This window comes from Corvus kubaryi, unplaced genomic scaffold (assembly GCF_017639235.1).
Source record: "Corvus kubaryi isolate FWS band 111438036 unplaced genomic scaffold, C.kubaryi_AGA036_p1.0 37284, whole genome shotgun sequence".
Classification (NCBI taxonomy): Eukaryota; Metazoa; Chordata; class Aves; order Passeriformes; family Corvidae; genus Corvus; species Corvus kubaryi.
The window spans coordinates 5,831,524-5,858,689 of record NW_024581088.1 but is presented as its reverse complement, the minus strand read 5'-3'; the positions used below and the strand labels follow the sequence as shown (position 1 = coordinate 5,858,689).

General features: G+C 41.8%; 2 protein-coding genes and 1 non-coding gene across 4 annotated transcripts in view; 1 reads left to right on the top strand and 2 right to left on the bottom strand.

Moving 5' to 3' along the window:
• Positions 1 to 22,800, bottom strand: LOC121663629 (CGRP receptor component). 2 transcript variants are annotated; one of them, XM_042026091.1, is made up of 7 exons: positions 21,328 to 21,364; positions 20,960 to 20,962; positions 19,906 to 19,942; positions 18,203 to 18,301; positions 15,936 to 16,030; positions 8,119 to 8,176; positions 1 to 1,106 (listed from the first exon to the last, which is right to left on the bottom strand). In XM_042026091.1, exons 4-7 carry the CDS (start codon positions 18,209 to 18,211, stop codon positions 963 to 965), a joined length of 306 nt encoding a protein of 101 aa, XP_041882025.1. In that variant the 5' UTR covers positions 18,212 to 18,301; positions 19,906 to 19,942; positions 20,960 to 20,962; positions 21,328 to 21,364; the 3' UTR covers positions 1 to 962. The 2 variants fall into 2 exon arrangements, with proteins under 2 accessions (XP_041882025.1, XP_041882024.1); XM_042026090.1 differs by lacking the exons at positions 20,960 to 20,962; positions 21,328 to 21,364 and adding an exon at positions 22,552 to 22,800.
• On the bottom strand, positions 22,748 to 22,818 carry TRNAG-GCC. Its single transcript has one exon. It is a non-coding gene; the product is annotated as a tRNA-Gly (tRNA).
• Positions 22,819 to 26,970: 4,152 nt separating this feature from the next.
• Positions 26,971 to 27,166, top strand: part of LOC121663626 (argininosuccinate lyase) — a 7,828-nt gene continuing 7,632 nt past the window's right edge. The window contains exon 1 of the mRNA XM_042026084.1: positions 26,971 to 27,057. The gene's annotated coding sequence lies outside the window, so the exon portion shown is untranslated. The remainder of the gene's footprint in view (positions 27,058 to 27,166) is intronic.

The window sequence follows — 27,166 nt, the reverse complement described above, 5'->3', positions numbered from 1 at the left end:
TGTACTTAAAATTTTATTTCTATTTCCAGTACATCATCATAATTATAAAAGAATGGTCTGCAGCCACAACAGAAACCAGTGGCTGACTGTGTGTGGATACTCACACACAAATGATTTATTATAATCACCAAGGCTTTCAACATGAAATACTTGATCCTGAAATCCTTAATCAGACAAAAAAGCTCAGGAAATTCTGCTTCATCCAGGACTGACTCTTGTTTTTCCAAACCAGATTAGGGGCTCAGTGTTGGCTCATTTATTCCTCCATCACAGGAGTGCCTTGTCTGTGTGTAAATATTGGAATAAATGTTCAGAGGGAAAAGAGACACCTCAATATTCTGCTGAGCTTTGATTTCACAGCTTCAACCCCTCTGAATTCAGTGCAATTTGCTGGGTGATCTGGATTTCTTTTCTTGAGGAGGGACTGTCAGACATCCTTAAATTGCCCTCCCTCAGATCCTCTCAATTCCAGGATGCCACGATTTGGGAGTGCCTGGCCAGACCCTAAGCAGCTCCTGTACATCCCTGCCTGTGCTCAGCTCTGCAAAGGGCCCCAAAAATTTGCTTTGCATGGCAGCTCCTGCTCTGGAAGGCACTTGGGCAATTGCAAAGCCTCTGAAAGGAATTCCCACTGCAGCACTGCTATGCTGATTCAAACACTGCCTATTCAAATGTCCAGCTGTCCTTCCATGGGAAATGGAAAAATCCCAAAAGATGCTGAGCCCCAGCACTCCTCAGGCTGCTCCACTGCAAACTCTGGCACTGTCACCCCTGTTTATGACAAAACACCCAAACACTAATGTCCTTTTCCCTGCTTGCTTGTAAACAGTTGGTTCCCTCATCACCTCCAAGTCATAAAAATTTGAATATATTTTACAGTTATGTCCAACACAGGATTGAACTGGTATCAAACCCAGACTGGTATCAGCTGGTTCTCTTCTGAAACTGCTGCCAGGTGCCTCCTATGCCTGGTCACCTTTGTCTTCTGTTGCCATTGCTGAGTCTCTCTGCTGTTCCTCTGGATCCCCTGGCAGAATGCTGGTGACTGTCTGGAGGAGTGACTCGATCTGCTCCTCTGTCAGCCTCTCCTCGCTTTCTTCCACCATCTGCAGGTCAAAAACAACCCCCATTGGCATCATTAAATCCACACTTGCTCCCTCAGAGAGAAGGACTCAACTCAGTGGGGAAGACTTTGTCAAGACACAGCCTGAGCTCATCACAAAAGCATTTTACAAAGCAGGGCTCTTGCAGTATTTTGAAAAAAAGAAAGAACTCCATTGTTAACCACGACAATTGGCACTCTGTAATGAGATCCTGCTTTCTTTACAGCAAGGAAAACATCGCACTGGGAACAGCCTGCCTTATCCTAAAGCCTCTCTCAACCATGTCCTGAGCCTGGCTTTTCCTACAGCTCAGATGCAGCCCCGCCTTCCAGACCTTCTTTCCCCAAGTTTCTGTGTTTTCATGGGATACCCTGAGAGAGGTTCCCGGAATCCTGGCATCTCATCCAGCACCTACACTGGAAATAATCAGCTCATAAAAGAAACCACCTCATCCTACAGCAGCTGTACTCCACTCGAATCTGCTTGGATTGGGAGATTCCAGGATATAAAGACATTTAAAAGCTCTGAGCAACACAAAAAACACTGTCATGAATCAGCTCCATGATTCCAGAAGATTAATTAGGGATGTACTCCCACTGTGGAGCTGTGGCAACTTTTACATCACTGCTACCAGTGAAACAACTGCCCTAATTTATAGGCAGCTGTTAAAAGGAAAAAAAGCTTGTCAGAGGACTGGAAAAGCAAGTCAGAAGAACTCTTCAAACAGAAATGAAACCAATTAGGATTGTGGGGTTTGAGTTTTCTTTTTTTATACCAAGTCCTTGAAAATGGCCTTTGAAGAGCAGTGATTTATATTAATGCTGGTTCCAAGTCAGTGCAGGTTTAATCAGCTCTAGCTGTGAATTGCCAGCTCTTCAGATGCCTCTTGCCTTCTGAAAAGCAGAGTGGGACATTCAGTTAATTTCTGTTTTTCTTTGGAGTCCTCTGAGCCCTCTTTGCACAATCTGATCATCTTTCATCAGAGTCATCCACAGATCCTGGCGTGGAAGCACACACAGAGAGAATCCACTCCTCAGCAAAAGGCAGACAGTGAATTTCCATTTGCAAACGACTTTCTGGGGACTATTCCCATCAAAGGATGAAATTCCCTGTGGAGTGGCTTTCCAAGCATTGTTAGCTCAACAACTACTGTAGGATACTGGCTTGAACAGCAGCCCTGGCTCTGGTTCCCAGCAGCTGCTCCTCTGCACACCCTGTGCTCAAACACAGTCAAAATCCTCCTGCCCTGGGTGGAAGAACCCCTGCAGGGCTGGCAGCTGACTCCTGCCAGGCAATTCCCACAGGGAATCATCTCAGCACACCTTGGAGCATCAGCATCACACCACGAAGTGTGGAAGTTGTCCCTGTCCCTGGCAGGGGGGATGGAACTAAATGTTCTTTCAGGTCTCTCCCAGCCCAAACTATTTTGGGATTGTGTGATTCCATGATAAAATCTGTTCCACCCACTCCTTGGTGCCATTGCTGCTGACAAATCACTCCTCTCCAGATGACCTTTGCTATTAAATTTCAGAGAGGATTATCAGCCTGGCTTTCAGACTGGATTATGGGGTTATTCATTCTTGTTACACTGGGTTTTAAAGGTGGGGTGGGTGCTGTAGGAGCAGGAGCTGTACAAAGAACCAACCCAGGTGCTTTGGACAGGGAATATGCCTCCAGGTAGGATGACTGAACCACATTTGTTACCATCCCTCAGAAAAATGGCACTTGGCCTTGTTTAGATTTGATTTATGGCATGACATAAAGTCCAACCCTCTTCCCATTTTATCTATATCTGTATCTCCTCTCCCTTTTTTCCCCTCCACCTTCTCCCTTAGGTGCTGGCAAATAAAAACCAGGGAGTTCTAGATCAGCACCAGCTCTTAGCAACTTCAGAATTCAAGGCAGAACAAGTCTAATCCCTGTTTTCTTCGCTGCTCCCCAGTGACTCCCAATGAGTAATGCCCCAACTCCCAGTATGAACAACCTCACTGATGTCAATTTTTCTGGCAGAGCACGAGGCTGACAAACTGCAGGGACAGACACTGCAGCTCCGGGGGTTGCTCTGGCAGCCCCAGAAATTCCACTTGAGCACAAAGCTGATGAAAGGAAATCATCTCTGGTGTTTCAGATGCTCTGGTGCTGTAAGTGCTGTCTCATTAAAACGTTGTGAAAAGCGTCTTTAAAGGGAGATGCCTGCACTGAGGAGGGGGTGGAGCTCCAAATTCCCTTCTGCTGACAGATCCAGAGGGACATGGGAATTCCTTCAACTGCTCCAGCAAATCCACGTCTTGGTGCCTCTCCAGCAGCTCACACACCAACAGACACAAATCAACATTTAGCAGGATGGACAGACAGCTTCTTAGTCAAGTTGATGCTTCAGCCTTATTTTGTTGTGATGTTATTCAAGATTTTAAAGGATCAAAAGCACAAACTGTGAAAATCAATTTTTTTCACTCTTCCAGGAAGTGAAAACCAGCCTGAGCCTGATTTATGAAAACATAAGCAGTGAGGAAGCAGCAAAGCAACGAGCCAAAAGGGAAAATTCAAGAATGAGGCACAGACAGCATGCAGATAAAGAGGCAAATGAAACTGTCCTAAAAGAAAACAGATCTCGGGGGGAAGAGCAGGTCACTCAGAGGCTCATTCTACATTCAACAGCTGTTCTCACAGCCTCCTGATTTATAACTGTGAGACAAAATACTTCTGATGCTGATAGCACTAAGAAATATGGTGCTGAGAAGAGAAAGGAGGTGCAAGAAGAAGCCTACGAAGCAAACCCCCCCCAATTGTATTCCAAGTACCTCCTTTTCCAGCAGCAATTTCACCAATCTTGGAGAAAATCTCCAGCAAAAAGCCTTGCACTCGGCTGAAACTGCTCAAGAGCCAGACTCAGCCCATAAGCAGCCAGGAATGCAAAGTTTATAGTAAAGAAAACAAAAATGCAAATATTTGAGCTGAGTGGATGAGCTCAGATGTTGATGCTGGCAGTGCCACACAGCCCAAATGCGAATAATTTCCCCTCACAGATGGTGCCATGTGAAAAGTTTGGGGTATGTCTGAGCAAAGTGCTGCTGGCCCTCAGTATCTGGAGATTTGGGTGAGGGCAGTGTGACAGAAATATCATTTATGCATTAAAAGCCCCCTGATGTCCTAAATAATTCCCAAGTCACGGCTGTTTTTCAGCATTCAAGGCTGTGCTATCCCAAAATAACTCCAGGGGTTTAGGAAAAATTGCTGCAGCACATCAATGTCCTTCATAAACACAGAGAGTGTGTGTTATCTGTGAAATGCGGGCAGGATAATTCCCTCAGCTCAGGCCTCTCTAATCATTTGTATTTCACCCAAATTAGAGCAGTTTGTTACTCCATTTCCATTGCAACAGATTCATAAATGCTCCCATTTCGTTGCCACAATGCTCTATATCTAATCAAAGAAAGAATCAGCAAAACTTTATCAATTAATTGGCATCAAATTCTCCCAGCTCAAACTAAAAGCAGCATGTTCCCTCCGCAGCTCAAATTTAATTTTCAGAAATTAACAGCCAGCCTGTGAAGATAATCCTGGGGATCAAAGTGGTTATTCATAAATTAAGGTGCAAATCTATGTTCGTAGTGCCATGGACAAATGTGAGCACCAAATCTGTCCCCACAGACACTCAGGATTGTCTAAATTCCTTTTTTTACCCAGTGAAACAAGGACAAACATCCTTAATTCAAGCCATACCTTGTCTTTAGTGCTTACCCAAATAAAAGCAGAATTTAAGAGACCTCATCCTCCTCTCTGTGCTGCTTTCATGCTAATGTTTATTTGGTTTAGTCTCCAGAGACAGAACAATAAATAAAGAATGAAGAATAAATAAAGCCGCATTGAAGAACCCCCAAAAGTCCTGAAAGAATTGAGAAATTCTCTCAATATTTGGTGGGGAACAAACCTCAGCATCACAGAAGAACCTGTGGGTTAAAAGCTGTTGTTTATTTGAATAATAAGCTAAGAATTCCATTTAAAAATAATCAGTAATAAAGGAAATGGGGGCTCTGATCATCTCCAAAGCAATCAAGCACATAATTTAACTCCAGTGTAAGAGGGAGATGTTTGGTAAGAAAATCACTGTTATTTCCTCTTTTAAGCAGTGATTTGAAATTGCTCAGCCCCACCACACTAATAGGAAAAAAGCACATTAAAAAAAAAAGAAATAAAAGACTGAATGATTGGATTCATGTCCCTCAGAGATAATTAACCAAGGGGAAGGCAAAATACATTGTTGAGAAAATAAAATGTTTCAAGCCTCTTAAGATCTTGTTTTCCAAAATACTTCCCGTTATTATTTTCCAATAAAAGCCAACGTGCCAGCCTGGTTATGCACACAGGAATGAAACTCTCCAAGGTGGAAATACAGCTTTAAAAAGCACAAAATTCAAATCTGCTTTTCCACTCAGAGAGAAAAACGTGGAGTAATTTGTTCCTTGAAAAAGATGATGCTTCATCTTCAAGCCCACCAGCATCAAGTAAAGCTGAACCACTCTCATGGAGACACGAAAATCCCTCACTTTTTATTTCCTCCTTTTGGGAATCACTGAGCCAGGCCCAACATATGTTAAAGATTAAAACAGGAGGTCAAGATAGCTGCAATGTGTACAGTGATTTACCCTGTGGGGTAGGAATTTGAATTTCATGCTCCTTTTGTTGCTATTGTTGTTGGAAAATAAATCCTGGCACAGAGGCTGGAAAAGACAAAGATGGACAATGGCAGCAATTTATGCATTAAGGCTTACAAAAGACCTTGATATCAAAAGATCACAACAGAAATTTGCTTTTTTAGCTGCAAAATAACGTTATCAAAATGGATTTATTGTTTGCATACAGCTAAAAATAGGGAATAAAAAAAAATACAGAATTTTAGTAGAGGCAGAGTAAAAAAACTAAAAAGCTGGAAAGGCAAAAAGCAGCAATAATTATAATTATCCTCTCCCATGAGCCTGTCAGGTAAATTAGACTCCATTCTGTGGTCAGGCTGCACTGAGTAGAAGTTTGAGACATCAAAACTGAGCAAGTGAGAGACAGCTTTGACTCGTCTGGCATTTTGTTTAAAGCTTTCTGAAAAAGAAGATTGATGTGCCCCATTCCAGAAACTGCTCAGAAGTTTCCCCCATCATTTATTTCTGATTCAGGTCCAGCAGCCACTCAAAGCTTTGGAGAGGCAGGGGCAAGTTCAGTGAGAAGAGAATCAAGGCCATTTTAGAGCCAAAATTCACTTCTCAGCAGGTTGTGTCTCATCCATCAGCTGCAGGGAATGGACTCTCCTGCAGGAAATGTGTGTGGGTGACCTCTGTGTTATTTTATACCCAGAGAAGGCAGATTTTGTGTGTTCAGTGATTGCTACAACCTCTGTCCTCATCAAAAGAAGGATCCAAGCCAGCAATTGAACAGCAGAATTATCACCTTGCTTCTCCCAGGCTCTGGATTTCAGTAACAACACCAACCTGCAGTTCCCCAGCAGCCCCTGAGCTCCAAAGGCTTTGATGGAAGCACTTTCAGATGTGCTGCGATTTTGGGGAGGGTTCATCTGACCCAGTGTTAACAATCCAGGCAACTCACACCACTGGATACTGATCTGGGGGAAACTTGCCCTGGGAATTACAGGGGAATCACAGTGGAACAGGAGCAGCTGCATCCCCAGTATTTCCATGAAGATACAAATTCAGGCTAAGCCCCCAAGGTACAAATATTACATTTTTCACAAGTTGTTTTAGATCATCAGAGAAGGGTTTGGATCAATAATGAATTGACACTGAACTCAAATCTTGTGTCTGTGTTCTCTAAGATTCAGCAATTAGTTTTATTTAACTTTGATGCTATAGAACTTGGAATATCTAAAGTATGACACTCTACAGACACCTGATAGAAAGGCCCCAAATTCTCAATTTTCTTCAAACATGACATGGGAGCAAACTATTTTCAATATTTTATGGGTAGGTAGGGTAACAATGAACCAGGTAGGACAGGAGGGAAGAGACAGACAAAGCCATGCAGTCACCTGAGAGCCCAAGAGATGATTGCATTTAAAGAAGGGAAGAAAACCCTGCAGATGGCAATAAAATAAATCTGTCTGAGCACATGAAGCTAACAAAGGTGTGAGACAGGCTCCAAATCATGGCTTCTAACTTAAAGCCTTAAAGCTCCTGCTTGGGCTGCTGATGGACATTGATCTCCTCAGCCACAAAACACAGCATTAATTCCTCAGCTGGAATCATTCTTCTGAGATGCCTTCAGCATTTTAATCTCTGCTCCTTGGTGACAGAAGAAAAATTGTCCTACTGGTCCCTCTTTAATCCTTCCCTTTTTTTGCAGCCAAATATGATCCTGTTCCTCCTCAGCTTGACTTCAGGGGAAGATTGCAACCAGATGTTCTTAATGCAAGAGATCTTTCTTGAAATAATATCCTGATTATAACAATCTCTTTATTACCACAGGGGTTTGTATTCCTGAGGAGATATTTGAGAGAATGTAAGCACCTATTTCTATGTAGTGACAATCCCTCTTTATATCTGAATTATTCTTAGATTGACAATGGCTACTTTCCATCAAAAAGTCTCTTTATAGCCATTTTTCATTCTGCATCACTGCTCACTTCTTTTTAGAATTTTTGACTTTCGTGTAACCCTGCCATCACAACAATCAGGGAAAATGTCAAAAAATGAAGTATTCCATCACAGAGCTGCAGCAGCAAAAAGATTAAATACATTCTTATTTGCAATACTTTAATAAATCACCTTTAATGACTGCTTTGGGCAGTTTAAGTGTGTGACACTGAAGCAATCAGAGGGGGAGAATCTGTCTGAGAGGACTCTGAGGAGGGCTCTGACAGGAAACTGAATGGATTTGAAACCGTGGATGTAAAATGTGCATAAAGGGATACATTCAATCACTGGCCATGAGAAAGCAATTATTCAATTGATCTCCAAGGTTAAAGCTGCTTCCAGTTAAGCTTTGAACAGGCCCAGGCATTGTTACTCACCAGCTGGATTTCCACTGCAGTCACAGGCCTGTGGTTCAGCAGCTGCAGCTTTTCTGCCCTGGGTAAAAGCACAGGGTAAGACAATCCACATTAGTGAGTGGTTTGAGGATCCCCTCAAATGCCTGGAGTGATGCAAACACATTCCTGATAACTTAGGGATGAAATGTCACTGCCAGGAATAACCCTGACTGGGTTTGCAGTGTGGCTCAATGGCCATGATTTGCATATTTTAATATTCTGGGTACTTTCCTGTGTTTAGCCACGCTGCTGTTGCCACCTCCAGCCCAAGGTGGCAAGCAGAGACTCTTAGATCGTTACTGTGCAAGCATTAATTAACTGCTGCTTTGTTAATGCTGTGCAGAAATGTTGAACAACTTAGGAGAGATCAAAAACTTCTGCTATGAACACACAGCCACAAGAACAATTTTCATACCTAAGCAGTTACAACCCCATCCAATGGCAGCCACTTGTTCATCCTTTTAGCCCACTGCAAATACAAAGCTACAGCAGGGAACTGCAACGTGCAAAATCAAAGCTTGGAATTTATTACTGTTTATAGGGCATCTTTAAAGTGTATTTAAGCTGATTCTGATGGGTTTTCCCCTGGGGGTTGTTTAAAAAGGCAACCTCACAGCTTTTAAGAGAACACAGATCACTCCATGTTTACAACCAACGATTTCTGTGTGTCTGGAGATACCTCAGAGATATAATTTCATTTCAAATGGCCTCTGCCGCTGCCTGCTGGATGGTCCAGCTAAAATGTCCATTTTAATCGTGACTTTCAGCTTCAGAAGAAAAGCTTGTCAATTTTCAACACAGCATTTGTGAGATATTAACAATTCCTAACAGAAAGCTCCAAGAAATGCTCCTATTTGTTTATTTATTATTCGATTTCTCTGCTTTTGGAGAGCCAAAATATGTTTCCACTGGTGAAGGGAAGCAGGGAACACACCTCCTCTGTTTTCCCAAGTTAATCACTCGGATCTATTTGCTGTTTACAACATGAGGCTCTGGAGAGCACGGCTGGATTGAGCTCTGAACTCAGAGCACTGCTGGCTGCTTTACTGGCAGAAAGATGAGGTGTTTCTAACTGCTGCCATCTCCCATTGTCATAAAAAACAGGAAAATAACCTCAACAATGACAGGAGATGAGCATTCAAATCCTTTACGTGGAAAGCAGGTGATTTAAGGAATCGATAAGACAGAGAACTCACTCGTGTCAAAGTGAAGCTAAAGGCAGCACTGCCATGCAAGCTGAGTAAAGAATATTAAATTATCTCTTTACTGTACAAAAATCTGGCCAATTCAGCTGGATGTGTGACAGATTTAATGGTTTCTCCTCCAGAGCTGGGAAATTCCCTGCTTTGGTGCCTGCTGGAGGCACAGCAATGCTACTTTCAGTGTTCTTTGCTTTGCTCCCTGGCCAAGCAAGTATTGGTGCCTCATTTTCCAGAGCTCTCAAACAGCTTCTCTGAGGATCCTCCTTGTAAAAACCTCCCTCCTCCTCTTCGCCCAGCCCTTCTTACAAAGCCAGACTGTGTGATGAATTCATATTTTACCCAAATTTCTCTTGCACTGCCACTTCTGAGATCAGAGCCTTCTCAAACAACTCCTTCTTCTCTTTTGTAGCAAAGACACATCCCAATCCTACAGCTCCACTGCTCCTCCAGATAAAGCAAATTTGACTTTTACTAAATAAATTTCCTCATCTTCTTCTTTTCAAAGTAATATCCTTGAAATTCCCTGCCAGCAAAACTCCAGAGCCAAATAAAGAGGATCAAACAGCAAAGCCATTTCGTTGCTGAGCTAAAGAATGCAAACCTGATTTATCCAGAGCTATTTTAAAGCAGGTAGAGCTGTGTTTATCACAGGAAGATTACTGGCCCAGCAGCAAGCAGAAGTAAATTATCAACAATTACACACTGTGACTAAAACAATCAATTAGTGAAACTGCTCCTGTTTCCTGAAGAAATAGAGGGCACAGTAAAAAAAAGGTCACCTCTCCAAGACTTTTTGCTTATAAGCCATTAACATCACTCTAACTCATTAGGGAATAGACAGAAATTTTACATCAGGCCAAACAGATTCTAAAAACATCATTTCAGGGTATTTGAAGTTTTAAAAAATGTGTACAGAAGAATGAGAGACAACTTACAAGTGATTAACATGTTCAAACGTGTCAGCTGAAGGATTTCATGCCTGGTTTTGATCAGCAAAGCTCCCTACTGGAAAATGATGCAGAACATCACAAAAGAACAAGCAGCAGGGTGCAAAAAGAAAATCCCCAGAAGCTGCATAAATGCCATATTTCATCTAGAGCTGCTTGTGCAGTGCGAGCACTAATTAACACTCCAACATAATGATCTTTAGAGATGTTAATATGGAATTATGAGGTAAGCAATGCATCCCCTTGAAACAAACACTCACAAAATGTCTCTAAATTTCATTTAATAGCAAACTGCATTGCTCAGCCCTCAGCAGAAGGCAGTGGTTTGAGTTGGAGCTCTGTACCCACTGCACCTTTTTAATAGTGATCCCAAAAATTAACAGCTAGGACCAGGCTCTCTGTGTCTGATCCCAAAAATGGACTGCTAGGACCAAGCTCTCTGTGTACCTGGAATTTCCTGACAGCACATACACAAATTAAAACCTGAATAACCACAATTTCATCAGAGATTAGCTTTAAGCAAGGCAACCATGCATTAGGATCAGCCCTGACTGCAGCGTTTGGCATGGGCACACACATAAGCCTGAATTTAGTTCATGCGCCATTAAATCTAAAAAGTAAAATTAACTTTTTCCAGCTCCCATGAATTCATCTTGACACTTTCTACAGCATGCATGGCACACTGATGCTTGTTAAATAAAAAGGGGAACTGTCCCATTCATCCAAACTGAAGGTGAAGAACATTTTCAGCTTCATTGCCCCCAAACTTCAGCATCTGAATTTTCCCTGCTCTGCCTGAATTTTGGTAACAGTTTGGAACACGAAAGCTGCTCATTCAAGAGAAGAATCCATCCAAAAGATGAGTGACAGTTGAAAGCAATTTTCTCACATAAAAGCAAGATTCCACTAATCAGAGTTAATGGTCCGTGCTGCAGACTTGTACAGGACCTGCCTGGTGAGAAATCCCAAAATGGTAATTAATGCTGTGGGGCTGAGCCTGCAGCCCACATCCTGCACCTCTGAGACTCAGCTGGAGCCAAGAGCAGCTTTTCCAGCGGAGGGAGAAACACTCTGGATACGTTTGGGGACACACACAAAGCTCAGGCTCCTGGGGACAAAAATGTGTGCTGTTACAGGGGAGGAAAATGAGTCTGAGGTCTGTATGAGGGGAAAGTGTTGGAGGAGGTGAAGATGTTGAGTTACATCCTAAAAATCCTAAAAAACAGATCTGCAAGACAAAAATCACCAGTGGGTTGTGTTCAAGATCTCACCAGAGCAGACAGAACAGACAGCACATTCCTACATTGATACATCCATTCTTAAAAATAACACAAATAGTTCCATGCTCTTGTGGAAATTCAGACAAAATGCACTATTTTCTATTATCACTGAGCAAATTTTGGCAGTTTATATTTTAACCAAAATCTCATAGGTGTGTTGGTATTGCCCATTTTTTAATCTACTGAACTCCCAGAGTGTTTTTCCAGCAAGAGGTCTGGGTAAGGAGAGAACAGTGCCAAGATCCAGCACTGAGAGCTAAAAAAACCCTTCAAACATCTGTGCAGAGGCAAATTTATCCTCAGGAATGGATGTTTGAGAGTTGCTAGGAAAACCATGAAGTAACAGCTGGACACATAAGCAGGGGTTTTATTCCTGCTGGAAATATAAATCCCATAGTCCTGAATCAACCATGGCAACTCGTGTTTGATGTCTGAGTCCTGAGCACGGGGTCTGGCTGAGGGAGGATTTTCCCAAAGTGGGAAATCACAGTGGGTGCTGTGATTCTCCACAGGGATTCCCACTGGAAAAGCTGGAATCATCTTTTTAAAATCTCTTAAATGATGCTGTTGTTCAATGAGCACCATCCTGACTTGCTGTCGAATACTCATTTTGAAAGCTCTGGAGGAGACAAAAATTACAAAGCAAATCCTTCAGCCTTTCATATTGCAGAGGTTTGTATCTGCTGTAGTTCTTGGCAGTCATGAGGGAAAATACTTTCTAAAAGCACTGAAGATTTTCAGCTCAACACTTCCTCGACTGTGTTGATTTCAAGACAAAAAGGGCAATGTTCTTGTCCAGTTTTAAAAAATTTATAATAATATGCAGTGATTGGAAATTTGGTCATTCCAAAATTAGATCCAAGATAGGCTATCAGTAACAGGAAGGAGAACAAGTATTTTATTTTTTTTATTTAACCATAATTACAGAGCTCCAGCTTAATAAATGTTCTTTTCATGCAATGCAATTCACTATATCTTACAAAATATGAAGCCATTCCAGGCACTAAAACTGGAAAATTAGCTGCTAGTGGCAAACTCTATTTCCAAGTACAACATGGCTCACTGAACTGGAGCTTTAGCCAAAGCTTGAGGCCTCAACAAGGTAATAATAAAATTCATTATGTGGGTTCAGAGCTTTAGCTCTAAAAATTTCTCAGTTCTACAGTTTCAATTTTACCAAAATAATGATGAAAAGTTATGGGAAAAGCTCTTTTACCACACCTTAACTGTATCAGTGAAATATCTGTTTAGATGGCTTTGAACTTGCTCCAATTAGCAGGCAGCTCTCTGAAATGACTCTGGAAGATTTGTTTGCACGCATTGGTGCTTATTTTTAAAATCTGCTTTTTAGGAAGCTTTTTTTTTTTTTGTCTGGAACACTAATGAGACAAATCCATCACTAAATGGATGCTGCTCTGTTAACCTGTTATTTTGAGTGGCAAATATCAGTGAGAACAGAAGGATTTGAGGTGATTTTCCAGGAACTGCAGGATTTCCCAGCATTTTATTATCAGCCCTCTCACTGGAGCAGGGACACCATTTGCAGCCTGACATCCTGCAGGGTTGTGGAAGGAAAAATAAGAATTCCCTTGATTCAAAGCTCTGCTGTGCCTCAATTCCCGCTGTTTCCCTGGCTGCTCTCTCTTCCCAGCTGGGGATTCTCCCATCCACGAGCACAACCTAGTGCTGAGGGCAGCAATCACAGGCTGAGCAGGGAATGTCACAGCCCACAGGCGGAGCTGCAAATCCTTCTATCTCCAAAGCCCCCGTCTTAGGAAATAGGCTGAGCCTAATTAAGAACACCAACACGCTGCTTAATTTGTTTCCCCTCTGACTAGAGGTGGACTCATGACAAGGAATTTAAAGGGCAGGGAAACAGCAGGGGGTGATGGGGCGTTTCTGACCCTTTAACCAGATTGCTTTGTCTGAGGACAGACCCCAATTAACACAAATACATCTTAAATCTAATCAGCTACCTGCAGAGACAGTGTCTGACCAGCTCAGAGAGCACGGTTTGGGGTGCCTTACCCAGAAAGGAAGCAGCAAAGAGAGACTGGAGTTCATTACTCTTAGTGGGAGGAAAGGTCATTACAGGGATCATGCAAGCAAGGTCCTGGAAAAGCAAACACTGCAGATCCTTCCTCTCAAAGGGAAGAAAGCTCTCTGGCCGATAGCTGGAATGAAATCCCTAAACACCACCTCCATCCCACAGAATGGAAACCATCAAAGCCTTTAGTGTCTCATTTATTTAACAAGAGCAGCAGTGTTGAAATGACCTTGCTTAGGAACCCAAGGGTAGTTCCAAATTGCCTTGGAGGCATCACTGTTTTAAGTGGTTTAACATGAAGTGCTTTAAAGAGTAATTGCACCCCATGTGCTCTCTGTGGTTTTGGGTGAAGGGGCTGCCAGATGGGCCCTGGCACTTCTGGCTTCAAGGGGCTGCATGGAAAAGATCAGGAAAAAGAAGTGCCTGGATCACACTAAACAATTGTAGGTTTTATTTTGCAAAGCACGTGGCAGAGTTGGGAAGTCCTTTACCAGATGCGAGATTAACAGAGTAGAAGTTGTACAGGATGCTCACAGAACAAATCTGAATTCTGCCAGGTCATAAGTAGAGTACACTTGTCACCTACAGCAGGGGCTGGCTCTTCACTCTCATCCTGCTATGCACAAGAAATGATTTGGGAATAATTCCCTTGCTTCAGTGCCTCAGGAAAAGGACAGACAGGATGATACCTAAACCCAAAGGCACCTCAGAGCACCCATAAAAAATTAAGCAGTCAAAAAGCTAATTTAAAAGCTTATAACTATTCCAACCTTTGCAGCTCCCTGAACAAGCAGGTGTGGAAAGGTGAATATTTGGGTAGATCTTCTACAAAAGTGCTCAGCACTGTGGGAGACAGAGAATTTGTAGCTGGAAGTTTCTCTGTTATGACTGAAATTTTTTAGTATTTCACTCTTGGAGATCCCATCCAGGGGAGCAGTTGCAGTCAAGGTACCTCAAGTGGTAACACTAAGAATTAACCCTCAGGTCCTGGTCAAATTCTACCTGAAAGAAGTTTAGAAATGAGCTTTGAACAAAAATAAACCCTTTGATTTTTAATGTGAGTTTTACACCTACCTCATTCAGTTCCCTCTCCTCTGAAAAATCCTACTCTGCCTTTTTGCTGTGCTACATCCTTCCGCTGGTTCCTCCTAAACTGCTTACTTCTCTTCAAAAAGGGCTGGTTTACATTATCAGAAGGGAAGGATGCTCACTACTACTCAAGAAATAGTTTGCTGCCAATTTTAAGACACTTTCAGTGCCATATTACCACCTCCTTACACCTCTAGTATTTTTATTGCAGAGAATTTTCTTTTCTCCATGCTCCAATACCTCCAGAAAGTAATTAGGATACTTTGCCCACTACAGAAACGAGTATCCTGCTGTATAAAATGAGCTACAGGAGGATTAAACACTGACTTAACTGACTTGGCAAAGAAAGTACTCCAAGCACAATTCCAACAGCCAGGACAAAATTCCCAAGGAGCAGCATCCCTGTGTGTGCAATGCCAGCAGCACCAGAGCTGTGCTGGATGTGACTGTCTGTAGAGAGGGGGCACTGAAAGTCTAACAAAGAGCTGACAATCTGCTTTCTCTGCTCTGCACAGGGTAAAAACTTGCCCTGCAGCACTCCAGATGCTCTCACTGTGCGTTTTGTGCCAGAGCCAAATGAATGAAAAGCCTCTTTCCTAGAGGATGAACTCCTTGGGAGTCCTCCCAGCAGGGAATAAAACCACTCTCAGTTGTCTCTCCAGCATAAACTCCTCCTTTGAAGTGAAGGAGGAGTCATTTAGAAGCAGCTAAATATTGGGTTTTTTCTGCTTTAAAAGCCAGAGGAGTGATGAGAGCTATCCAAACAAGCGGCCAGCTGATTCCATTTCTGTTTCTATCAGGCTTCAGTCCCACTCTGCAGAGCTTCAAGAGGATTATGTGCTTCAAGAACAGGCACTCACACCACTGCCAAAGAGGAAAGAAGCCCTTGGAATCTTGTAATTGCAAAGGAAATATTTTCTTTTCCAGGCAGAACTTCCTAAAATAAGAAGTGGATGTTCAGCTTCATTAGAAACTGCTGGGGGAGGAGGGAAGGTTGGTTGATACAATATTTAAATAATTGAAATGTAGATCTCAGAGATCCTGGACAAACAGAACATAAAGAAAAGATGGAAGTACTCATCCATGAGCAAAGGAAAAGATGTTTGGCTAAGCATTTAAATAATGCCAGAAAATACCTAAAATCCATTAATCAGATGATCACACTGTCCACAGGGATCAGTTTTTCAGCATTAATTGAGTTTTTACTTCTGTTCAAAGGCACAGCTCCACTTACTTGGTTAATTTATGGTCTTTCATTGCTACCAGGAACTCTCTGACAGTCTCAGGACTCTGGTACCTGCAGGGTGTTTTTGAAATGTACTTCAGTGTCTGCAAGGGACAGAAAGGAAATATGTATTATTTCACACTTGTTTTACCAGTTGTGTATGGAACAAGTACTGGGAAAAGTCTCCTCAGCATTGAGAAAAATTGGAAAATCAATTCAGGTTTGGAAATCAACTTTATCTGAGCTGTTCAAAGCCCAAAATTGCAAGTTGAAGAGGACAGGGAAGGAGTGGGTTTTAGGTTTGTCTGCTAAGAACATCCTCTTGCTGTTTGTGACAGACATTTGCTTCCTTGTTTTGCTCCTTGTTTGGCTTTTGTCTTTTAAAAGCACACAGGAAAGTTGAACACAATTCATCCTGAAACCCACATTCCCTTCTGCCAACTTTTCATGTGCTCAGTGCCAGGGATATTCTCACTGCCAGCCCAGAAATCCCTCTTTAAGTTCTCTAATCTATGGTTGTTTTCATCCTTTACCTGTATTTTTGGCAATTTAAAGTTGATAGAAGCAGATTGGCTTGTTATGAAATCTGCAAGGATATTGTGCTATTAAAAAATGTTTATCTGACTTGAGACAATTAAACTTTGATCCATTTTTTACATGTAACACCCACCAACCTCAACTGCCTTTGACAGCAGATGTTCCATTTATTTGCTTTCTTTAAAATAACAACATTGAGCAGGTGGATAATGGAATTACATGACACAATGTAATCTGACCTGAGTAAAAAAATCAATCTGTTGATTAAAAAAATGCACAAAAATTCCAGTTCACAGCTGACTTTTCACTGGAAGTGGCTTAAAATCTTCCTGAGTATTTATTGTTGCTTGAATAAAACCCCAAAATGAAGAGCTGTAAATAATTATAATTTATTATTCCTTTCTATAAGCCCTGCCTGACCTTTTCAGATAAAATGAAGTTGTCATTCACCAGCAATGACTGAAATGAAATTATTATATTGTCATGTAATATAATTATTTCACAGGAGTAATTTCTCTTCCAGGTTCATCTTTTCTTGGCAATTTCAAATCGATGAAAATGCCAAATATACAGAAGAACAAAGCTCCTTTGGAGTTACTTCAGTGCCAATAGATCCAAGTCTGCAGGGAGCTTGTGAAGAAATACAGAGACAATCCTGCAAGATGAAATTCTGCTTTTCTTTCAGTCAAACATAGAAAATACACCCAGAGTTTACACCAGCTGCACACCCAAGCCTCCTATAGGTATTTAACACATAGAATAACAAAGCAATTAAAGATTTCAGGTACATCCTGATAAATTTTACTTACAGGATCTTCCTCAGCCCCTTTTCCAGAGGTACAGGAAGAGACTGTCAGTCTCCATGAAGATTTAATTCAGATTTTTGGTAAGCCCCTATTTTGTTGAATGCAAGGCTTAGGAATTACAACTCTGTACCTTTTTCAAACAAAACCAGAACTAAAACAAAACCAAAGCCTAGGCCAGATCTTATCCACATGAGTAGTTTCAGTGCTCAACAGAATTACTCATGCAAGCAAAGGCAAAGTGCTTTCAGCTGCCTGTCAGTCATGGTGCTGCTCACACAATTCTCCAGCACACACACAATGGGTCTCACTGCAAGGCTCTGGGAAGTTGCTAATCTGGGATATTTTTAATGTTGGTATTTGTATTACAGAATTTTAGAATTCCTTCCTAGCAAGGGATGAGATGTTTATTACCAACCTGGCATCCAAGTGATGTTATTTGTATGCGTGGTTTTGCGTTTCTTCGGATCAAAAAAAAAATTTAAATGATCTGTTTTAGCTGGGAATTAATTAGTTTCTATTGACAGGATTATTAATTCTGTTAATAAAAAAATACCATGTGATCTGTGCCTCAGCTTTGAAATCATCAGCTTAATTATCAGATCAGGTGATACCATAAATTCACCAGATGACAGCGAGTTCTGCCCTGTGCCTTAAAAGGATGGAATATTTAGAATTGAAAAAATCCCAACAAAACCAAACAGTTGCAAACCAGGGGATTTGAAACTCTTTTATAGATTTTAATAACAGCAGCTAACTCTTCCCTGACAGCACAGTTACCCTACAACTTCAACAAAGTGAGCACAGAAAAGTGGCAGGTAAAACATTTGAAATTTGGGGGAAATTTGATTCCAAATTATTAAATATACAACCCTGAGGATGTGAATTATTGCAGCTTGAGCTAATGGGTAAAAGGACTTTCCCAGTGCTACTCACCTCATACATGATTGTGTTCAGATTCTGCTGCCCAGAGCTCTGCTTGGTTTTGCCACTCTCTTTACGCTGCTGCTTGAGATCAGTAAGTAACTGGTACACCTAAAGAGAAAAAATAAAGTTGTTTAGAGCATCTGAGAGTATTTAACCTAAAAATATGACAACAGGAAAATGAAAATAAAAAATAAACATTTTATATTTTCTAGAAAATAAATATATAAAAAGTTATATATTATATATATTATATAAATATATTTTATATAAATATAAAATATTTATAATTTAGATTTTATCCTATATAATATACAATGTTATATATAATATAGTATAAAATATAGAATATAAAATTTATACATAAAATATAATAAAACATCAATTTTTATATAATTATTATAATTATTATAATTATATAAAATTTTATATTTTATATACAATTAAAAATGAAAAAAAACAAAAAAAGAACAGGAAAAATCCTATCAGCCAACCAACAAAAAATGTGTGTCTGTTTTGGTGGATGGACCAGCAACTGAAATGAAAAATGTTTTGGTCCCAGAGTGATGAATAAGGATGTAAAATGTTTTTTTAAAAGCTGTGACTGTTTTACACAGATGAATGAAACTTTTTCAGATGTTTTGCTTCAGGCTTTGCAGTATATCCAAAGTCAAAACCCAGAGCAAAGCAACAGAGCACTTCTCACTGTTAATCCCCTCACGTTTACCTGGCTGCACTCAAGATCCAGCCCCAAGGGAATTATAAACTGACAAGTGCAGAGAAATAAGAAACCAAACATTTCTAGACAGTGAGAAATACGACTACAATCAGCTGCAGATCCTGCAATTGCTTCACACTGCACTTCCTATGAGAAAGGAACACCTGCCAGTGCTGAAATCCCAAACTCAGGCCGTGAGCTTGGACAACAAACACAAAAGGACAACTCCAAGCTCCCACAAGAACTGCAGGGAAAGAACTCTCTGGGCAAAGCATTCCCTTGATTTACAGAATATTGACTTTGCCAGTGAAATTGCAACAGGGAAGTGGAGTAAATGGAAAGGTATCGGTAGTTTGAGGGAATCAGTGCTCTGAAAAGCCGTATTTGCTACGTTTTTCACACGTTTTTAACAGCCAGGCACTGAACACCAGTTTGGCTGACATGATATCATCTATATCTTAGAGGAAATTTAAGAGAGTTCTCTCCAAGTCCTCATTAAAGCCCATTTAACAGCCACCAGATGCCTGCTCTGCTGTTTGCAGACAGATGCAGCTCAGGATAAAACACCTCGAGGTTTATTGCAGAATAGAATGAAGCAGCTGCAATAAAAACCAGCTTCAGCAATACAATAACACAGACAAAACCATGTGAGTTATTAAAATTGCTCCAAAAATTACATTAATCAGCAAAGCAAAATATTTCCATTACCTGGCTCAAGTTAAAACATTTCCTCCCTTAAAATGAGAGGGAAAAACACCTGCTTTGGAATAATCTCACAATACAGGAACACAGTACCCATTACTAGCAAAACCATTTCCAAATCTTCTTTAAAAAGCTTTTTTTTTTTTTCCTTGAAAACCAACCAAATGCAAGGAGGAGTAAATCCCCTGCAGGTTTTGCTGATTGCCACTGCCAGTTTTCAGCTTCCAAAGATTATACAAGGGACTGATGACAGCTTTTAATTGCTGCTTTAAAACCAGAATGAAGACAAACTTACCTCAAAGTTACTCAGCAATGCAGCATTTGCATCTTTTCTAAAAGGAAAAATGAAAAGAGTTAATTATGTCCCAAATGAAACAGTTTGAAGTTTTTCTTTGCTGAGTCACAGACACTAAAAGAACACAGAGTTTTTTTAAAAAAAATAAGTAAAAGCGCCAAGGCATCTTATTTTAGTGACTCTACAATTGCCATATCTGGAAAATATTTTTTTCCATACTGTCAGTAGAATTATGACATAAATATTGAATTATGACATAAATATTTACAGTTTGCCCCATAAATCATAAGCCACTTGTACAACACACTCCTTCCACTCAGCCACCCTATTTTACTCACTCACCCAATTTCACACACTCAAACCAAATTGCTTTGCTTCTTCCTTAGAAAAAAAGCCTCTGATTTTATTAAAATAAAGACTGATGGGAAATAATTCAGATTATACACACTATTTTCTTTATTAGTCAAGAGCACACCGTATTTTAGTACCATGGACATATGTGTGTGTATAGACACAAACAGGGCTTTAATTCATATGTGTTGTACTGAGTAAAAAAACCCCAATTTATTGCATTTTCTCTGTATTTATTCTTTCCATCTTGTGCCTATTCCTGTATTAGAAGGGCAAGGCTGAGTTTCTCATTTTTCACTTTCTCAGTCGCAATTAAGCAAGAATCCTTATCCAAGGCTGGCAGGGTGACTGCAGATCCAAGCACATCATGACTTTATTCCTCCTGGATATTGTAAATTTATATATTTAAAGTAAAAACAGGGAGAAAAACTGCCACAGAACATCCTATATTCCCTGAACAACACATTCTGCTGAGCAGTCAGTAGCCACAACAACAGAAAGTTTCCATACAAAAGGAAAAAAAAGGCCTTTCTCAGGTCTGTGCAGCAGCTTAGGAAAAAGAAAAAAAAGAACAAAAAAGGTACAATGTGTTGTTAAGCACCGTGAATCGTCTGAATAGAACTGTCACGTTCATCACTTTCAAATGGTAAATGCATCCACAAACTTCCACAGGTTCTATCATTGTTTTTAAATGAAAAGGGACCTTCTAAAATACGCTGAGATGAACTTCAACTTCCATTTCGCTGACCCGAGTGAAACTTCAGCAAGTGAGCTCAGGCACGCATTAGTTTTTCATTCATGTTTTACAAACCATATATAGCTTTTGTTGTTAGGTAAATGCAAGTCTTCAGAATGTTTGCATTCAGCCGGGCCCTACAGAAATCCCCACGGATCAAAGACATTCTATAGGGAGAATTACATATGGAATTGTTCGGCTGAAAGGCTCGTATGGAATAAATACATCGCCATGCAAATGAGGCTGCGGAATCAAGCTGAGGGTAAGAATGAAATTATTTAAGACAACTGCTTTCCTTTTTTCATTCCAAACCGCTTTGCCATTCAGAAAAATACCTTTTTTTTTCACTCCTGCCAATGAGTCAGTCTCAAATCTTCAACAATTCTGTTGTGCTGAAATACCAAAATTATAAACTGATAAACTTTTGCAGTAGTGATTCAAAGGAATCCACAGCAAGGTACTGTAAGGTATGTTCAAGCAGTCCTGTGTTTAAAGGAGTTCTGTGTATCAGTAGAAATAAAATTTCCTTCGGTCCTGACTCACAGCTACCAATTTTACAGTCAGGAAACAAGAAATTCTGAACAATGAATTGTAATGTATATTTTAAGCAGTCCGCTATACAGTTCACTTAATTTTTATGAGAGTAAGACTTCACCAGAAAGGAAAAAAAAAAAAATTCATGGTAATGCCAAAAGTATGAATACTTTTTAAAGCTAATAAATTAATATGAGAAGATCTTATAGTAGAGAAGATTTAATGATAACAAAGCATCCCTGGGTTACATGGCTGCAGGAGCTCCGTGACTTTGGGGGATACATCCCATGAGTGCCCCATTCATTAGATAAATGAAAATTAAATGAAAATTAGAAATTTAACCAGCTCCACAGAACTCGTGAGATTTTAACGCTTCAAAACAGGTCAAATCCTATAATTCTGTGCCCGAAACACGTGGTAGGAAAGCACAAACCGCTGCCTGGTGTAACAGCTCTGAAATATCGACCAGCCAAAATTCCGACTCTCTTACTGTGTTTGCAATCGCTGGCACAAACCCCTCAGGTTTTTCCTTCTCCAGCATTTCCAGCTCCTGCACAGAGCTCACGGGAATAACTCTCCCCGAAAAGAAAAATTCCCATTTTGCCTCTCCCAGGGCAGAGGGAGCAGGAGGGGGACAGGAGGGGATGAGAGCAGGATTCATGCCGAGCCACGCCGCCTTTCGCCCCAACAGCTGCTTCAGCTGGAGTTTTAAAGAAAATAAACCCCTCAGATATTGAACAGAATGCCTGAACTCACTGCTGGGGGCAATGAACCCCTCATGGATTTATTGCACCCTCACACCCCTCACGCACAGGCCCACATGGATGTGTCCCCCCCTCACACCACACATAGATATACCTATACAAACCCCAGGCCCATATAGATGTACCCCCACGCCTCATGGAGATATACCGCACACAAACCCCACAGAGATGCACCCCCGGCCCTGCAGGCCCGCTGTGCCCACGCAGGGTGGCTCCGAGGCCCGCCCGTGCCCTGCGTTCCCCCCTCAGGCCCTTCCTTACACCTCCATCTTGTCCTCCCCGGCGCGGCCTCCCCGAGGATCCTCCCGCTACCCCCGGGCACCCGCAGCCCAGCGGGACACGGCGGAGGAACAGCGGGGCGAGACCCGGTGGAGCTGAAGGAGGATTTGGCGGCCGGAACGGAAGCGGAAAAGGAAGGAGAAATAAGGAACTGAGAAAAAAAAGGAAAAGCATCGGCTGCATTGGCCGGGAATCGAACCCGGGCCTCCCGCGTGGCAGGCGAGAATTCTACCACTGAACCACCAATGCCGGCGATGCGAACAGTTCTCCCGTGGCTCTCTTTGTGTGTACATTAGACAGAAAAATGGTATCAATTTTTGTCTGACAGATTGGCAATTAGCCGCTGTTAAGTGTGACAAAGGCAAAACAGTATCGCGGAAGTTCTTTCAAATCAAATCTTTAACCTTGTGCGGAGTACTGCGAGGCTGAGGTACTTGTGTAATGCTCCAACAGTCTTTCAAAGCACTCGAATATGGATCCATCAAACTCGTCTGTGTCTTTTCCAGCCGTCACCGTGACTCTTTCCCAGCTAAACCATGTGCTATTAAATTTACCAAGAGCCCTTTTCATCCTCAGTAAAACCAGTGACACTTCAAAGAGTGCAAACAGCTGAAAATCCTAGTGGCAACAGCAAGGAAAATTATCTGGCCAGGGAAGCATTAATTCCTTAATTTTGACATAATTTATTGGGGAAATTTTTGTATGCAAATACAACACCACTGACTCCCTAAGGAGTGTCATACAGATATATTTGCTTGCTTGCAGCAGGGATTTAAGAGCCTTTTAGGGATTTAGGGAACTGAATGGGTCACTTGTACCCCCCAACCTCTGCCTTGCAATTCCAGCACAAACCCCACCAGCCACTTTTTTCTCCAGAATCAAACCAGACAAAATTCCACTCCCACTTTTAAGCCTTTTCTTCTCCTTGGGGTGTTGCAAATCCTAAATCAATTCAGAGTAACATGAGCAAACTTCAATGCTTTAGGAACAGTCTTCAGTGCCAGGGCAGTGGGCAAGGAGCAGCCCTCAGTTTTCCAGGAGCTTTCACCACCGGATATAAAAGTGCTGGGCAAATTTTAAAAGCCAACTGCAAAAGCTTTTCAGCCCTTTTAATTTGAAAACCCCTAAAAAAGTTTCAGTGGACACGTGTACCCCATCACACACGGATTGTAGTAAAGATAGGATTTCATTTATACTTCAGAATCATTTATTGTGGAGTCCTGTGGAATAAAAAAAAGCCAGGAGAGAGGTCTTCAAAGGCAGACTGAGAGCAGCTGGTGTGACTCAGTGCACAGGATGCAATGGATGCTGCCCTTTTTCATGTCAGGATTAACTGGCCTTGTAAGTTGGCCAAAACTGGCACAGCAAAAGCTCTGTGACTGCTCTGCCATATCCCAAACCCTGCACATGAAACCGCCTGAAAGAAGGGAAAGGATGTCGGTTTTCATGGGAAAACAGGGTATTTCCAGACAACCAAATTTTAGAGTTTTGTTACAGAAATCTGCTAATCCTTGTCTGCCTCTCACCACTCTCTTCAGATAAGGGTTCAGAACCTTCAGCACAATAATTTTATTTCTCCTTTACATCTCTTTGTACCTCTCTCCCAGCAGCAAATTATTGTAATTATTTTCACCCTTTCCCCAAAATTTCACTTTCCTGATGCGTTTTTCCAATCAATGCTGCTTTTTCCAATCCACAATGAAGACACAGCTGGGGATGAATGAACATAACACAGACACCTCTTTCAACAGCTTTTTTTCCTAATAGAGATACTCCTCCTAAACATTTCCCAGTGGAGACAGGAAGCCTGGTAAGGCTGTAAATACAAATATGGGTCAGCTCCACGTCCACTGACATCATGCAAGGCAGAGAGGGAATATCAAGAGAGAACCAGCTGGGCAGGAGGTGAGGTGAGGAGGTCACTTCAGCTTTAACTGCTGCTCTTTAGGTGTTAGACAGTTATGCTACACCATCCATAGGGAATGCAGACATGGGTTTTTCCAAATGTGCTTAGCATGTCAACATTTTAAGCATTGGCTTGTGATTGTTACCACTAAGGCTTGGGGAGAGAGGGGCCTCGGTATTAACTATTGAAAGCAGGGGGCCTAGGACTTGCTATTGACAGCAGATCTGCGGGGTATTTGTGTTCTTTGTCATGAAAGATGTTTACTGTGTTCAGCATTTCGCTCAGCACCCTATGGTGTCTATTTCTTTTCTTTTCTTTCTTTCTTTTTTTTTTTTTTGCCTTTTACATTCAAAAATTCATTAAAAACAAAGTTGGGGGGTTTTTTGAACAAAAAATGTCAGCACGGTTCTGCATCAACCGAGCTGACGGTGCGTTTGCCCAGCACGTTCAGCCCACGGAGCTGTTTTCTTTCTCCAAAGCAAAAAGACAGCTAAAAAAAAGGATGTTTTTAAAAGAAGGTGCACTGTAGCAGTTTCTGCCATCCTTTTCCTTCGCAGTCCTATTGTGAAAAGTGAACTTCCAGAGCCACCAAAGCTCCTTCGGTGCTGCACTCCCTCAGCATTGCACCCTTCCAGCAAAAAAATGAAATCGTAGAGAAGGACTCTGATGGATTACAAAAGTACAAATAAAGTTCGGATTCTTTGAGAACATTAAAATATATTTAATTAAACTTCTCTGTACTGCAGAATTGGCAATTTACTCTCTAGTACTCATTGTCACCTCGAAAAGGGTGTAGCTGGGAGTATTAATGTAGGAATGATTTGCCATTCTCTCTGCCAGAAAGGAAAATAAGTGGGAGGCTTTTGCCTCAGAATTTCCTCAGTTTTAACTGTGGGGTAAGAATTTTGAGGTTAATCTTTCTATTTCAGATAAAATACTGAAAGGAGATGATGGGCAGTGGAGAGACATCCAAACCAGAACAAATGGAGAAGATAGCAATGAGAATGCACTTCAGTTTGCATTAAAAAGTATATTTTGCATTGCTATTTCACTGCTTTCCCCTCAAAAAAGTTCAACTCTCCAGCTCCAAGCATCTTTATGAAATCTTCTTTCTTCAATGTTTGTTTTTAAGTTGAGGAATTCTGCTTGCATTTAGTTTCACTTCCAGTTTTATTATAAAAATATTAGTCTACATTCTACATTGCTTATTATAAAGATGGTTATTGACTGCTTGGTCTAAAAATAAAGAGAGAATTCATCATTTCCTAGATACAAACTAGGGCAGGAGCTGAGCAGTGCACTCCAAGCCAATTAATTCCTGTGAAGTTTGCTAAATACACAGTGGCACTGCTGACAGGTCCCATGTGGGTTTAATATCCCCTGTCACATGTAATATCAGACATGGGTTAGCAAAATCTTATTTATAAGATTCACTCCAGTTATAAATTCAGTGCTTAATGTTTTCACAACACGTTGGCAATCTCCTGTCAAAGCCCCAAGTAAGGACAAGGACGCTTTGAAAAGGTGAAGAAGACAAGAAAAGTGGTAAAAATGAGGGATTTCACAGTAGGAAGGAACAGGACTGCAAAAGGATCAAGTGCTGTTTCGGTGTCCTAGTGGAAAAAGGGGAAGGGGATGAGTTGTAGAACTGAGAGAACAGCAGAAAAGAACGAGAGGGTCAGTTAAAGGGAGGAAAATCCAACAGAAACGTGGATGAGAAAGTTGGAATATGTTTCCTGAGCTCTGTGAGAGGTTTGGACAATGCAGATGGAAAAATATTACACTGCAGGAGCTCACTTGGTAAGAGAAAGCAGCAAATATTCAGCTTTCTGTAGAGGAGCTGCAGAAAATACTCTGTCTGAGGAGTTAATGAGAAATCCGTGCTGAGCCACAGCTTCGCTGCTCTAAAAGCTCTCTTGTGCTTTAAATCAGTTACTTAATTCCAAGATATTTAGGGTGTGATGAGTTTAAGATACACATTATTGCCATAAGTATAACTTCAAGCCCCACAGCCACTGCCTGAGGCTCTCAGGTGCCCCCACAACCTTGGGACAGCAGGGAACCCCCAAATCTGGGACTGTAGCATCCTTACAGGTGGGATGAAAAGTCTCACCCATGCAGAGATGGGAAAGAACAAGAAGCTCCCATCTATTTTTTGTGTTTATTGGAGTGGCAATGGGGACAGAGCAGCGTATCAGTTATATTTATATTAAAGCTTGCTCATTAGAGGGGTGTGACACAGAGCGATGCGACTCCTTCAACCCAGCGATATTCCCAGGGGAGCATTCCAAGGATATTCCTGACCTGCCCACAGCGCAGGAGCTACGCCAAGTAAGAAGCAATACTCGAGCATCCCTCCTAAGCCTCCTCCTCTCCAAAGCACCCCCTGGCCCCCAGCCGCAGCGCAGGGCTGGAAAGCGACAAGGGGGATACGGGGGGGACCCGAGCGGGGCCGGCCCCGGGCACACCCCGCCCCGGCGGGGCGGGACGAGCCGCCAGCCCCGAGCCGAGGGCTGTAAAAGCGGGGCAGCGGGGCCGGGGAGCAGCGAGCCACAGAGCGGCCGGGGCTGCGTGCGGAGCAGGTGAGCGGCGCCGGGGAACCGGGAGCGCATCGGGAGCGGCGCCCGGGGAACTGGGAGCGCATCGGGAGCGGTGCCCGGGGAATCGGGAGCGCAGTGGGAGCGCATCGGG

What these genes read in the sequence shown, in the direction of transcription:
- LOC121663629 (XM_042026090.1), bottom strand. An exon ending in CATTGCTGAGTAACTTTGAG is followed by an intron (nt 18,302 to 19,905) that starts GTAAGTTTGTCT and finishes TTTTCTCTTTAG; the next exon opens with GTGTACCAGTTACTTACTGA. An exon ending in CTGCAGTGGAAATCCAGCTG is followed by an intron (nt 1,107 to 8,118) that starts GTGAGTAACAAT and finishes TTTGACCTGCAG; the next exon opens with ATGGTGGAAGAAAGCGAGGA.